Source organism: Myodes glareolus, chromosome 27 (assembly GCF_982192425.1).
Source record: "Myodes glareolus chromosome 27, mMyoGla1.1, whole genome shotgun sequence".
NCBI lineage: Eukaryota > Metazoa > Chordata > Mammalia > Rodentia > Cricetidae > Myodes > Myodes glareolus.
The window spans coordinates 40,612,520-40,628,189 of record NC_142052.1 but is presented as its reverse complement, the minus strand read 5'-3'; the positions used below and the strand labels follow the sequence as shown (position 1 = coordinate 40,628,189).

Genomic DNA, 15,670 nt, shown 5'->3' with positions numbered 1-15,670 from the left:
TGCGCAAAAAAAAAAAAAAAAAAAAAAAAAAAAAAAAAAAAAAAAAAAAAAAAAAAAAAAAAAGCCTGAGGTTAAACTGAAGAGTTTTCGAGCACTGTCTCGGTTGCTTTATTTTGCTTGTGTATCTTTGAGGCCTTGTATCTTTTTTTTTCCTTTCTTACTATAGTTTAGTATTTTTACTTTGTTTTCAAAAAGCGATGTTTTTCTCTTTTATTATTCTTATATTTAATTTTGCTTATACATTTTCCCTTACTGTGCAGTCAGAATGATTTAACCTGCTGTTATTCATTGTGTTTTTCTGCATCCTTCTTCCTTTCATTTAACCTTCATTTAACCTCACCTCGCTTTTCTTTTTCCCCGCCTCCTGTCATTTCAATAATTTACTTTCTTATGTTGATTTCACTGAGTTCTCCAGACCAAAAAAGAGAAGACCCAAATTAACAAAATTAGAGATTAAAAGGAAGTGATTGCTGTAGAAATCAATGAAATTCAGAAAATTATTAAAGTATATTTTTAAAACCTGTATTTCACCAAATTAGAAAATGAAGGAAATTAGTTTGTAGACAACATAGATAATATTTTTAAAAATAAACCAGTGTGTAACAGCAACAATGAGATACAAAAATAAACAACGAAAACTTAATTGGTTTGTAAGAAGCAGCAAGAACAGGGCTGGAAAAGACTCAGTGAGGTCACTTGCTGCTCCTTCAGAGGACCCCAGATTCAGTTTCTGGAACTCACGTTAGAACCACAGTCACCCGAAACTCCACCTAGGAATCTAACACCTTCTGGGTTTTGTGAGCACCAGGAACATAGATTTATGCAAAACACCCATAAACATAAATAATTTTTGTTTTAACTCTTTGAAACTGTGTTACTTTGCCTGTCTAAAGCACATGATTAATCTAACAAAGAACTGAATAGCCAATAGCAAGGCCGGAGCGGATAAGGGTTAGCCGACAGAGAAAATAAATAGGAGAAATCTAGGGGGAAAAGGATCAGGCGTGAAGGAGGAGGACTCCAGGGTCCAGTCCCCCAGCTACACAGTCAGGCACAGAGTGAGGGGAGAAAAGTGCATAGACTGTAGAAAGGTAAAGGCCCAGAGGCGAAAGGTAGACAGGATAATTGAAGAAAAGCTGGCTAGAAACAAGCCAAGCTAAGGCCGGGCATTCATAAATAAGAATAAGCCTCTGTATTTATTTGGGAGCTGGGTGGTGCCCCCCAAGGAATAAAAACAGCAAAAAACAACACACACCTTTAATCCCAGACCTTGAGAGGCAGAGATAGGTAATCTCAGCGGGTCTGAGACAGCCTGATCTACAAAGTCAGTTCCAGGACAACTAGGGCTTTTACACAGAGAATGAATCCCTGTCTTGGAAAATAAATAAATAAAATGTCACAATGAAACCTGTTACGTTTAGAAATCAATTAAAAGGCAAAACATTGTTAAGTAAAGGCATTTCAGAAAAATAAGAGTATACACACAAACAAGCTGTATTCTCTCCTGTGTTCTATCCATTTTCCACTGGGTGGTGTGTTATGCCAAAAATTAGTGTTAAAATAATTAATGTTTGGACAAACAGGTAGGAGAATTTAATTCTTTAGGAAAAAAGTTTCTTTGATGTTAGCGATGTAGCCAGGTAGTGGAGCGCTTCCACAGAAGGAATGGGGACCTTTCTTCCCCAGCACAAAAATAAACGTTAACAAGAAGGAATACTATTATCCAGTAATTATTAGTTGTAAAATGATAGTCATAGTTTTTAGCATTATTTGATATCTAAACAGGACTCATACATGTTAGTGATACGTATTTTTCTTATAGTTTAGCATTTTGAGCATGACATATACATGTATCCTATTTTTTTCTTTTCCTTTTCTTTCTAAACCTTAGAAAACAGTTTTGCTGTGTATCACAGTCTGAGCTGGAATTCAAAAATTTTTTTGCATCTGCTTCCTGATTGTTGGGGTTATTTGCATGTAAAAATCAAATATGAAAAAAATTAGTTTGCATTTTTATTGATGTATGAAAAATATAGTCATAGTTACATTACTAGTTTATTGTAACAGTAATGATTAAATGATGGATTTATAAAGACATATATAAATTAAATATAAGAAATTTTGCTTTGAAACTTTTGTTGTTGACATTTTTCTACTTTGATTCCTCTGAGGAAAACATTATTTTTATAAGTTGATTGGTTGGTTGGTTGGCTGGCTGGTTGGGTTTTGTTTGTTTGTTTTTTAAGGAAATTACAGGGATAAAAATGTTTTCAGTGGTAAAGCACTTGCCTTTTATGCAAGTGGGTTTCATCCACAACCTGGAGGATGGAGGAACAAAAAGAATCCAAAGACAACTGCACTGTTCTGAAACCTTCTGCATCCCGGGTGGGAAGCCAGGACATGAGTGCATCACAGTGCTGAAACTGTATGAGGATTGCTGAGTCCTTTATCCCCTCAGCCCCTGTCACTTTGAAAACCAGGGATGACAGTGTTAATCTGTGGTGCCCATGCTGATGCAGCATACCTACAGTGGCAATACTTAAAAAGTAAAACTGTTAATGCAGCTGTAGGCATGTAGTTCAGTGATTTAAAAAAAAAAAAAAACTTGCAGACCCTAGGTTCTTGAACTCCAAAATAAAATTTAATGTAATATTCTAAGAAAGTATTAATAATTAATTCATTTATTTAGGTATGGTTTCATCACTTTTGAGACTCAAGAAGATGCACAAAAAATCTTACAAGAGGTAAGATCTTTCAGTGTATTTAATTTCTGTTTTGGAACTTCTTTCTTTAAAACTAACCATTTATGATAATAGTAGAGTACAAGCCAGTGATCTACATGTATCTATATATGCAGATACATGTGTGTGTTTATCTTAAGATTGTCATTGACCTCTAAGAAACAGTCTGAAGAACAATGCATTCCAAGTCATTACATGAGGATGGTTGTTAAGTTATATTGTATTTTATTTTATTTTATTTGCTTAAACTAGTGATTTAAGAATGTGTCTCTGTGATGTATAAAAATTTTTTTGTAATTCCTAAGGAATACTCCAAATGTAAATTGCTAGAAAAAAATTAACTGATATTATTTCCTTCCTATGAAAAACTACATAAACCAGTAACATTCTTTAATAAAGTGTCTATAGCCTGTAGTTCACTTTGATATCTTTTAACATATGTAAGTATAACATTTAATCCTTTAATTATGTATTATTGGAATCATACACAGACAATTCTTACCCTTAGGAGTTTTTTATTCTATAAAGTCACCATAAAACTGATTTAGTAACTACTGAACTTCTGGTGTTCCTGATTGGAATACAAGACAAAGTTTCGAAATCCTCTAGTCACAGTATTGCTACCAGTAAATCAACATATGGCCTAGTTTTGTGTGTTGCTCCTTAAAGAAATTGTGTTCGCCAAGCTTGTGTTGCCTGTCACAGAGATCTGAGAGCAGCTGCTGTGAAGGCAGAAAGATGATGTCAGCTCAGGGTCTCAGGCTCCAGCTCATAGCCGCTGCCTCTGTGCTGTGGGGCACAGGCAGGCGGAACCTGTGACGGTGAGTGGCAGGAAGCAGAGGTGGCTGAGGAAGGGATCTGTGACCTAGTTTTGGGGAATATGGGATCATGGCTTGTTCCTCCAGCTAAGCCTTGCCCTTAAAAGTCCCATCATGTCCAATAATGCTCTCCGGTTACTAACAGCAGTGATCTGTTAGATCTGATCCTTTATCATCTGCCACCTCCTGTGGTTGGATCTGTCATTTGGGGCAAAGCATTCAACACGTGAACTTTTTTGTGGAGGGAGTGGACACTTCATATCTAAGCCGTAATAATCAACATATTTAGTAACTGATAATTATTGGATTCATGGCCAATAGGACTATAATGCCTGAATTAAGCATGACAACGTATTTCCTCCGTAAAATAGATGAACAATCTTCATGTGCTTAGGAACATTAGCTAGAACTTCAGCACCTGTGAGCCATTTTATTGTTTAAAAAAACACATAATGTGAAAGACATATCTTAAAAGGACATTTTATTATACTATGATAGCTAGAATAAGAAAAAATCATTTTGCTCTAACTGGGTGCTTTTGTGTTAACAAGTCGCACTTTCTCTACGTACCACAAATGACCTGGAAATAACTGTGAATAGTGGTTAGTAATGCACATGCGCTTCAGAGACACCCGAGTGCAGACACTAGCAGCTGATGATGACCACACCACCGAGCGCACAGCAGCAGAGCCAAGGTGAAGACCGTCTTTATGGTAGTGTACTTGATTCCCAGTACCACTAAACCAGACAGTGTGGCACATCCCTCAACTGCAGCACTTGAGAAGTAGAGGCAGAAAGATCAGAAGTTCACTGTCACCCGATAATATGCCAGATTTGAGGGCAGTCTGGAACTCGTGAGACCCGTATTTTGAAAAAAGAAGAAACTGTCACATAATATCTGCTATTATGCTAGTTTCATACTGGTTTTTCTTCACTGATCTTACAAATCATGATGTCAAATGATTTTTACAAATCATGGTGATGGGCTTTTTCCTTTATTTTAGGCTGAAAAACTTAATTACAAAGATAAGAAACTGAACATTGGTCCAGCAATAAGAAAACAACAAATAGGGATTCCTCGTATGTATTGAGAACTAATATAGTTTTTAATAGTTTCTTGATCCTTTTGTGAACTATTAGACTATTTTAGACATTTTATTAAAATATTGTTTCTTTATTTAATAATTATTTTAGCAAAGTTGGTAGTCATATAACTATTTTTAACATAAATTAAAATATCTTAGCTTGAGGTATAGGGGAAATATACATGAACAATGTTAAGTATATTCTATTTAATTATGGTTTAAAGGAAAGTACTTAATTTTTAATTAGCATAAAAAGTAATGTGTTTTATGATAGCATTTTCTTTTTATTGAAAATTCATACAGTATATTCTGATCACAGTTTACCAGATCCTCCCCCACCATCCACCTCCACCCCTTATTTCTTCTCTCTCTTTAGAAGACAGACAGATAAATTTTAAAAGACGATCTTTAAAAAAATGAAAAAGCACAAGTAACACAGACACACCAAAACAAACCATAAAAACAAGAGTCAAAAATCATAATATACAAGTAAAAGATAAGTAAGTTTTAAAAAAATGCCCAGACGAACAATATGAGGCCAAAAATCTATAAAAATACAATTGCGTTCCTCTTGTGTCAGCTGTCTCCTGGGCATGGGCCGACTCTGAAGAGTGGTTTCTACGCCCAGTGAGACGCCATTGGTGAAAGCAAAGTTCTCCTTTACAGCAGCTGTCAGCTGCAGGTCGCTTCTTGGTTAGGGGAAGGAGCTCCTGTCCATTCCCTCACTCAGTGCTGGGACCCCATCTGGCTTGATTGCTACCACTGTCTGAAATCATAACGTGTGTCTGTCCTCTGGTGTGAGTTCATCCCACGTGCTCTGGGAGTCTTTGCTCCTCCTCTTCTACATAGCTCCTGAGCCCTGATGGCAGGGGTGGGAGAGTTGATGGAGACATCCCACTTCAGATGTTCCAACATCTGTCACTCTGTGCATTGTCCTGTTGGGGATCTCTGTGTTAGCCCCCATCTCCTGCAGGGTGATGACTGAAGAAGGCAGGACCTGCAGGTACAGGAGAATGTCATTAGGAGCCATTTGGTCCCCTCATCTGTGGGTGGCAGCCGGGTGTTTGCAGGTCCTGCCTGTTACAATAAAGCTGCTGTACACATACACAGTTGAGCAGGTGTCGCTGCAGTAGGATGCGGAGTCCTTTGGGTGTGTGCCGAGAGTTAGTTCAGCTGGATCTTGAGATAGGTTACTCCCAGCATCTTGGGGAATCACCACACAGATTCCTTGTACAAATTTGCATTGACGGTGGATCCACTAGCAGTGAATGACTTGTCCCTGACTCAACATGCGCACAGCGTGAGCTGGCTTTTATCTGTCTTAGCCATTCCGATAGCTGTAAAATGAAAACTCAAGTTCTAATTTGCATTTCTCTGATGACTAAGGATGTTGAAGTTTCTTTAAGTGTTTCTCAGCCATTTAAGATTCCTCTACTGAGAGCTCTATTTAGTTCTGTACCTCATTTTTAATTGGGTTTGTTCGTGGTGTCCAGTTTTTTTGTTCTTCATATATTATAGAAATTGTCTATGCCAGTGGTTTCTCAGCCTGTGTGTTGCAACCCCACTGTGAGGTCGAATGACTTTTTTTCTCTACAGCTGAATAAAATCCTTCTGTGTATATGAATGTGTGCCGCATTTTCATTATCCATTCGTCTGCAGACGGGCTTCTAGGCAGAGTCCACATCCTGCCTTTATAATTGAACAATAAAGACCCAGGTATTTCACTCTTGAGCATACATTCAAAGAAAAAAAATTATAGGAAAATATCACTTAAAATAGCTAAATAAATTTAGAATTCTAATTAAAAGTACTTGTGATTATAGAAGTACTTTATATTAGCCAAAGTATGGAAAGTAAAAATATATAACTAAAAACAAAAAAGTAACTGCATGTGTTTTTTAGTCAAGCCACATGTGCTCTAAATATCAGAGAAAACAATCGCTAAATCTTTGGATTAGATAACTTTTGTGTATGCCTTCTTCAAATTTTTATAATACTTAGACTCTTTTTTCTTTAACTTTTATATTAAGCACTTCTGTTGTATATTAAAGAAGATTTCTATAAAATAATTGCTAATTTTGTTTTTCCTTAGCCATATTGTGTGTCTACTGGGATGTAAAACCTTAGGCTGTTATTTATATCACTGTCAACAATCCTATAGACTGTTAATTTCAAGTGTTCTGTTGAGAACAGTTAACAAGTATTTGACTCAGCATTAGTTAACCTAGTTATTACAGAATGTATTGTGGACTGCAAAGCTGTCTGAGTAAAGTGCTTGCTGCAAGAATGAGAACTCGGATGGCTCTCTTAGAGCCGTGTCAAAGCAAAGCATGCCAGCATGTGCCTGTGATCCCAGGGCCGTCAGTGAGCTCTGTGCTTGTGACAGACCTATCTCGAAAATTAAAATGAAAATGATTGAAGAAGATACTTGACATCAACCTGGCCTCTGCATGCAAGTTCATAAGTAGTCAGACACACACCGAGGGACTGGGAGAGAGGCGGAGAGAAGATTATACTAAATATAGCAGGATTCTGAATATTTTCAGAATACTGTTGTTTGTAAGAGTTTAACTATAATAATCGTACCAACAGTTTTTGACCCATTGTCTACTGATTGTTTTCACATCTACAAATAGTTTATTCAGAACTAATGAGCAAAAGAGCCATTGTTGCAGTTTTTTATTCATCTCATGAAAAATCAACTTGAGAAGTGCTAGCTCTGTTTTTATAATACACATATCTGCCTTAAAAAAATGGAAGTCATTTTAAAACCATTTAGTTACATCTATGAAATCTCAGAAATGTGGTCTACTAAACCAGACCTGAATAATGGAAATACCAGTTGACATTTCTGCTGAAGTACTCTTAATAATAGAGGAAAATTGACCTTGGCCAGCTGTGGCTCTTAATCCATTGTACACTGGAATTTTATATTTTCTTCTAAGTCTTAGTTTATGTAAAATCTCCAGGAATAATTTGCATTCTGCTTCTTAGTATCACTTATTTGATCATTTAAAGATAAACTTTTTCCATTAAAGTAACAATTGTTTGAATTAAACTGCCCTGTAAGAACACCATGTTCAACCTCTTCCTTGTCTCCTGGAGTAACACCCCATATTCTAATGGGAGAAGTATAGAATTGGCTTGCCCAAGTGGTAGTATTACCCTCTGTTCCAAGACTGCTAGACTACAAAGCTTATTTTTATTTTCTCTCCAAATAAAAATAAATACTAATTTATTTCTACAATTATAAGAGACTCATATCTTAGTTTTTCTCAAATCTGTTGTTTCTTTTTTATTTCATTACCAACGTTCTATTCCCAGCAGTCAGGTCTACTTGCCTTCACTATTGGGAAACCTCCCCTAGTGGCCCGTCAGTGTGCAGTCTGCTGCTGCTGCCACCTTACGTTACCTTATTCTCAGCACATCTTAACTGTCCTTCCCATTTCTGTTTGTTGATGTTTGTGCATGTGCACACAGGTGCTCGTGTGGAGGTGAGACGGTGACCTACAGTATACTCTCCTGTTGCTCTCCACCTTGTTTTTGAGACAGAAGTGTCTCACTGAACCTGGTACTTACTGACAGCTCTGGCTGTCTGCCTGTCTCCATCCCCTCCCCACCCACCCTCAAGACCGGGGTTACAGATGTATAGCCATATATGGCTTTTTATACAGGTGCTGGGGTCTGAACTCAAGTCCCGGGGCTTCATGATCGTGCTTCCCTGGCCTTTAAAGTCTCAGTGACTCTGTGTGTGTGTGTGTGTGTGTGTGTGTGTGTGTGTGTGTGTGTGTGTGCGTGTGTGTGTAAATCCTGAACTAAAAAGAAGGTGGAGGTCCTAGACTAACTGCATCAAGGAGTGTAGTCGTGGTTATAGTAGCAGAAGTTCTAACCAAAGGGAAAGTATAGATAAAGTATAGATAAGTATAGAGTCATAACCTGAGTAAATGCTGCTATTAACCCAAAGAAGTAGGAAAATGAATCTAATCTTCTGCAGCTTCACTGTCTCCATCATCTCTGAACTTTTAAGAATATGTCTAGTCAAAATCTTAGGAACTTTACTGTAGTTTTCAGGTTCTCTACATAATTTATATTTATAAAAATAATAGTTTAGTTACTAATTAAGTTGTTTCATTAGACTGGCATTAGAACTTGAAATGGAGAATTTTTAATATTTATTTACCTTGTTTGTTAATCCCTATAATCTATAACTCTGAGGTATTGAGTTATAAAATGGATTGTTCAAATATACTAGGACATAGAGTTTTGAGTATTTTAGTTTTTACTGTAGCAATGTAGAAACCTTAAAATATTTTCCTGAAATGTATTAATAAGTTTCATGTTTATAAAATTCAAGACTTTGATGTTTCTTCCTTGTTTTAGGCTCCAGTATAATGCCTGCCGCTGGAACAATGTATCTGACCACGTCAACTGGATACCCTTACACTTACCACAACGGCGTGGCTTACTTCCATACTCCAGAGGTCACTTCTGTCCCACCGTCTTGGCCTGTAAGGGATTTTCATTTTAGAAGAGTTTCTACCAAATATGTTTAAATACTTGTTTTTATTCTTATGTATTTGATTAATTTTCCGTATTTATGTATTGTTTGTGCCAGCTAGTGGATATGGATGTCAGAGAACAATTCAGGAGCTGGTTCTCTGCTTCCACCACATTGGGCCTGGGAGCCCAATCTGCTGAACCGTCTCCTTAGCCCTGATTCTGAGACAGTTAAAGCGCAAACAAATACAAATATAGTTATGCCCCTACTGCCCAAATTTAACAAATATTAATTTAAGTTCTTTCCAAAGAGGAAATAAAATATGGCAATTTTAGGTAGTTTCCTTATTTCTATACCTTTTATCCTTTCTTCAGAATATCTTCTTAATTTTCTGTATTTTTATTACAAATAAATATAGGGAGCTCCTTGGGGAGTTTTTAAACACTGTATCAGTAATCTGGCTTTTAACTTAAATATTATATTTTTGAGAGCTAAGCTATTGACACTTTGTGGACAATACTATTTTAACCCTTAGAGGCTAGGTAGGTGTCTCAGCGGTTCAGAGCACTAACTGCTCCTCCAGAAGACCTGGGTTCAATTCCCAGCACCCATCTGGCAGCTCACACTGTAACTCCAATTCGAAGGGACCCCATACACATAAAAAAGTAGCAAAACTATTTCAACCATTATATATTTGTTCACTTATTTTAATATATTATAATATTCAATTTTTGGTATACTATCATTTTTATATTCTTCTAGTCATAGACATTTTCAGTTTTTCTTTACAATCAAGGCTCTATGGAGCAGCCAGATCTTGTTTGTATGTAAGCTCTTCTAAGACAGTGATTTTCAAAGTTTTGTTTACATCCCTCTAGACTGCTTTTGAAAAACTGAATTTATTCATTTATATTTGAAATTCAATCTAAATTTGAATGGTACAGGCATGTCATATATTTTAGATTTGCCTTAACTAGATCTTAATAATTTGTACCCGTATATTTGGCTTTATTTAATAATTGACTAAGCAAATAAATGGAACACGACAAGACTGTTCTGAACTTATTGTTGAACTCAAACAGATAAATTAATATGAATCCCTGGGAAACTTACTAGTTTAAGATTTTTAAATACTTGAAATAAGGTACTATTTTACCTTTAATTTTTGATATGCAAGTACTTTTGGCTTTGTTTTTCCTATTTTTTCATGACATTGCCTTGTTGAATTGTGTATTTATGCCTGGTTGGTGTTTTCAATCCAAAGAAAGCATTATAACAACATCTACAGTGAATAAGAGGCTTGCCTTTTAAGAAAAGAGTGCTAGAAAGGGAATTTTATTAAGAAAAAGATAGAATACAGATGCATTCAGTCAAACAAGGGCTTTATGATCTGGAACCTTGTAGACGTACTCACTGGTTATGCCCGTCTATCACTATAAAATGCTTGTGGTCCTCTTAATATTAAGTTAGAATATATATGCACAGAATCAGAGTTTCACATTGATAAAATAGATGTGTCTTTTACTCCATGCTGACTCGTAACTAAAAAGAATTATACTTTTTTATGCTTTATTCAGGCTCCAATTTTCCCAGTATGGGCCAGCTCTTAAAAATAACCAGCTTTGGCTGTGTGGGGGGACTTGTCTCAAAAAAATCAAAAACAATCTTTGGGGTTAAAGAGATGACTTGGTAGGATTGGGTTGTGTCCTGTTCTGGCAGAGGACCCATGTGGCAGCTCACAGCACCCACCACTCCAGCTATAGGGAATCCAGCACCTCTTTGGTCTGAGGGCCAAGTGGTCAAGCCTGTAGAATGGGCCTGGGTTTCTAGAGAAGCTGTGGAAAATGTCTTCCCTTGTCTCAGCTGGCGTAGTCATCGGTAGTATACATACATACCTACTAGTGGTGCTCTGGGAAGGCCAGGAAAATAGAATGTAATTGCCATAACCAATGAGTAAAACTACAAGATTTCAGATCAGCAGTCCATAATGCTTCAGTTTCTCGGATAACCTTGACCAGTAACTCAGAAGGTCATGACTGGGTGTCTGGGTTTCTGATAGATGGGCTGTGGCTCTTGGAGGGAGCATTGTCAGCTCAGATGGGACATGTCATTAGTATGTGGGGTGAGGGGTGTGTGGGTGCGTGTATCTATGTATGTACTAATTTATATGTGTTACAGGTATTTTTAGGTAATTACTACTATGGCTTTTTTTATGGCTTTTTCAGATATTCTCACTGTTATTTTACCCTTCTTCATTTCTCTCGCCTCCCTAATTAGAGTTCTCCCCACCCACTTTTACTCTCTGAACCTTCAAAAGTGTACCCTGATATTCCCCCTCTCTGGTGCCCGCCTTCACCCCACCCCAGCAATTGTCTCTTTTCACTTTCCTGGTTTCTGCAGTTAGTCCAGGTTCTATACCCGCGTCTGAACCAGGAACCACAGATAAGGAGAACATGTGGTCGCTGTCTTCCTGGATCTGGATTATCTTACTCCATTTACCTGCAGAGTTCATGATTCTATTCTCTTTACAGCTGAATAGTATTCCGTAGTACCACGTTTTCATTCTGCGCTTGTCAGTTTCTTGGCTGTAGCGACTAGAGCAGCAATGGACGTGACGGAGCGGTTATCTGGGAAGCAGGCTGTCGGGTCCTGTGGACATAAGACGAGGAAGGAATGGGTCTAGCTGGGGCCTATGATAGATCTGTTTTCAGCTTTCTGAGAGTTCTCCACACTGATTCCAATAGTGCTGCAGCACTGTGTGGCCCCACCAGCAGCGAATGAGGACTCCCCTTTCTTCACATCCCTCCAGCTTCTGTAGTAGGTCATTTGGTTGTTTGCTGTTCTCATAAGATAGTTGTTTTGATTTGTATTTTCTGTAATTACAGATGGTGAAATTTTTTGTGATATTTCTTGGCCATTTTTTTTCTTCCTTTGAGAAATCTGTGTTGAAGTCCCAGGCCCAATTCTTAAGTGGGACATTTTTTTAACTTGACTTTTAGTTCTTTGTTTATTCTGGATATTAATCCTCTGTCCTGTGTATACCTGGCAAAGCCTCATTCTGTGGACTCCCTCTTCACCTCGTTGATTGTTTCCTTAGCTGAGCCAACACTTTAGTGAATTGTTAGTCATAGTTGTTGGACGGATGGAGTCCTATTCATAGAGTCCTTTCCTGCGGCTGTGTGCAGTGTCTGTGTTCATTCTAGAAATTACAGGGTTTCAGGTTTCACACTTAGGTTTTTGGTCAGTTTGTAGTTAGTTTGTGCAAGGTGATAGACGCGGGGCTAATTTCATCCTTCACTCTTTGTTGAAGATGCGTTCTTTTCTCCAGAGTAGGTTTCTGACATCTGTGCCGACTGTTAAATGCTTGGATCTTTGGTGTTGTTCTCTTGGTTTATATTTCTGGTTTGTGACAATACCATATTGTTTTTATTACTATGACCTTGTAATATATCTTGATATCTAGAATGGATTGCTCCAGTATCGTTCTTTTTGCTCTGGAGATTTTTGACTACCGGGGGTCTTTTATGGTTTCATATGAATTTTAAGATAGCTATTTCTATGTCTGTGAAAAATGAGATGAAAATTTCAATTGGGATTGTATTGAATCTGTAAATGGATTTTGGTAACATGGTCATTTTCACAATCTTACGAGTCCATTAGTCTGATGTCAATTCATTTTCTAGTATCTTCATCTTTCTCTGCAGAGGTTTAAAGTTTTCTTTTTTATTTATAGTTTTACATTTCTGTTGATTTTATTGAGCTCTACATTTTTCTCTGCTCCTTTCCCTCCCTCTCCCCTCCTCTTCAGTCCTCTCTTATGGTTTTCGTGATCCCAATTTACTCAGGAGATCTTGTCTTTTAATACTTCCAATGTAGATTAGATCCATGCATGTCTCTCTTTGGGTCTTCTTTGTTGTCTAAGTTCTCTGGGAATGTGAATTGTAGGCTGATTTTCTTTACTTTATGTTATGTCTAAAAGCCACTTATGAGTGCGTACATACGATATTTGTCTTTCTGGGTCTGGGTTACCTCAGTCAATATGATGTTTTCTAGATCCATCCATTGGCCTGCAAATTTCAATATGTCATTTTTTTTCTGCTGTGTAGTACGCCATTGTGTAGATGTACCACATTTTCCTTATAATCCAATTTTAAAAAATGGAGTACAGACCTAAAGAAAAAATTCTCAACAGAGGAATCTACAATTGCTGAAAGACACTTAAGGAAATGCTCAACATCCTTAGTCATCAGAAAAATGCAAATCAAAACAACTCTGAGATTCCATCTTATACCTGTAAGAATGACCAAGTCAAAAACACTGATGACAACTTATGCTGGAGAGGATGTGGGGTAAAGGGAACACTCCTGCATTGCTGGTGGGAGTGCAAGCTGTTATAACCCCTTTGGATGTCTCATAGGTTTATATTTTCATAACTTTTGGAAGTATTAAGTTTCCGATTTAAAGAAACATCGCTGGTGTTTGTTTTAGTATTGCTATGGAAAACTATTTTAATAAATAAATTTAAATAAAGTTGGTAATATACCATAAGAGGAAGAAAATATAACATTTTAATCAATAATAAAAAGTTAATTGAGCTTAGGTAATAATTGAAGATCAAATTTTACTGTAATTTAAAGAGTTCTTCCTAAAGTAAACTTTGTTTCCTCCCACAGTCACGGTCCATATCTAGTTCTCCCGTGATGGTAGCTCAGCCGGTTTATCAGCAGCCTGCATATCACTACCAGGTAGGCACTGCGGTCACTAGAACCTCTGAGCTGAGGAGCCAGGGGAGATGGCTCAAGGGGAAAACACTTATTGTTACATGTGGCTGTAACCCGTGTGCAGGGGCAGGGGCAGCAGCAGGTCTCTGAGCTCACTTGCCAGCCAGCCGAACTGTTAGAGAGGCCCTGTCTCAAGGAGTGGGGGAGCAAGAGGACGATACCTGCCCCAGGTCAGCCTGCAGCTTCCTCATGTGTGCACACTCACGGACACGCACATACACTCTCTGTGCTGAGGAAAATAGCTCCAGGTTGCTTAGCATGTAGGAGGGACAAGATTGGATCCCAAGCACAGTGTTTTTAAGAGTCCAGTATCTTTAAGTCCTTTGAGGTATTTCATGCTTTCCTTTTATATGCAAAGACTAATTTGGGAAAGAGAGTTAAGTCTTGAGAGAGGACCTTTCACAAACGTAATGAATTCAGCTCTCTGCTGTTTGAAATTTATTCTGAAATGCCTTTAATAGGCTGGGACGTGGCACAGTGGGAGAATGTTTTTCATAGCATCTGGAGTGCCCTGGGTTCCTTTTCCAGCCCCACAGAAACGGCTTTAGCAGTAATTCATAAACCCAGGTACAGGTATTGTGCTTTTAATGTTACTTTGAATGTGTGATTGTTAGAGTTAATCAAGTGTGTTTTGAAATAAGCAGTATATTATGCTGTGTTAACTATTATGTTCACCTCCTTTAGTTAGCCAGCATTCATTCTTAGTTCTCATGGGAGATTAGCAATAAGAACTATGCTGTAATGTCAGCTCTTTTAATTTTTGGCAGGATAAACAATGACTTCTTTAAAGCATTAGCAAAATATAGCCTTATTTATTTATGTAATATCTGTGGTTGCCTTTGCTTTCAAAGGTTGTGTAGTTCTAACAGAATCTTATGGCCTGCATGCACATTTTAAAACATTTACTCTAGCCTTTCTTTCAAAAGTTTTTGTCAGCCTATGATCTATAACATTTGTACATAAAATCAAATTTTAATACTTGTGAAGTAGTAGAAGAGCTTTCTGTTTCTGTCCCTGTTTTTTTTTCTTTTTTGACTTTAAAAATACACCCATATGAAATGTGGCAGAGTTAGGAGTGAAATTCAGTGGTAGAATTCTTGCTCAGCATGGGTAAGGCCGTGGATTTTACTCCTAGCCAAGTGAAAAGAAGACAAAGGAAAGAAAGGCGGGTGTTGTTACCTAGTTCATAGAGTGATAACCTGGTGTGCGTAATGCCCTGGTTGTGTCCTCAGCACCACTAAAAGTGGAGTGGGGGTGGAGACAGGAGATCAGAGTCAAGGTCTCTCTTGACTGTACAGACATTGGAGGCCAGGAGAGGAAACCAGATCCCCTAGAACTGCAGTTACCGACTGTGTGCTGGAAACAGAGCCTGGGGCCTCTAGAAGAACAGTAAACACTGAGCCATCTCTCCATCCCACTAATGTTAGACTTCATTTTTGTATTTTTAATTAATCTTATTTTTAATAAACTAAGGTATTTTCTTCACTTATGAAAGATAAAAGTAACTTAATGGCATTTCTTTAAAATATATTGATAATATGACTTTCCTAAGCCATAGGATTTCAGCTGAGACTAAAGACAGATCATTAGACACCACTCCACTTAAAATAAATGGCCCAAGTCCTGTGAAACTGCTTCCTAAACCCTTAGTCCATTGCCTGCCTAGATGACGTTAGAGGAGTGTGAGCCTAACGGAGATTTGTTAGCGTGCTGAGGCACATCCACGTCTCTTCAGCCAAGTGTGGGG

At 37.6% G+C, this 15,670-nt stretch overlaps 1 protein-coding gene across 7 annotated transcripts in view; it reads left to right on the top strand.

Annotated features, from left to right (window-relative positions):
• The window catches only part of Boll (boule RNA binding protein), a 57,430-nt gene that overhangs the window by 7,531 nt on the left and 34,229 nt on the right, over positions 1-15,670 (top strand). For 6 of the 7 annotated variants that reach the window (XR_015736874.1, XR_015736875.1, XM_085684224.2 and 3 more), the window contains exons 4-7: positions 2,690-2,744; positions 4,564-4,639; positions 9,025-9,152; positions 13,816-13,887. Coding sequence is in view for 5 of the 7 variants with exons in the window: in XM_085684224.2 (XP_085540350.2) it covers positions 2,690-2,744; positions 4,564-4,639; positions 9,025-9,152; positions 13,816-13,887 (331 nt within the window). In the remaining 2 variants the exon portion in view is untranslated. The remainder of the gene's footprint in view (positions 1-2,689; positions 2,745-4,563; positions 4,640-9,024; positions 9,153-13,815; positions 13,888-15,670) is intronic. The other variant, XM_085684227.2, reaches the window with a different exon arrangement.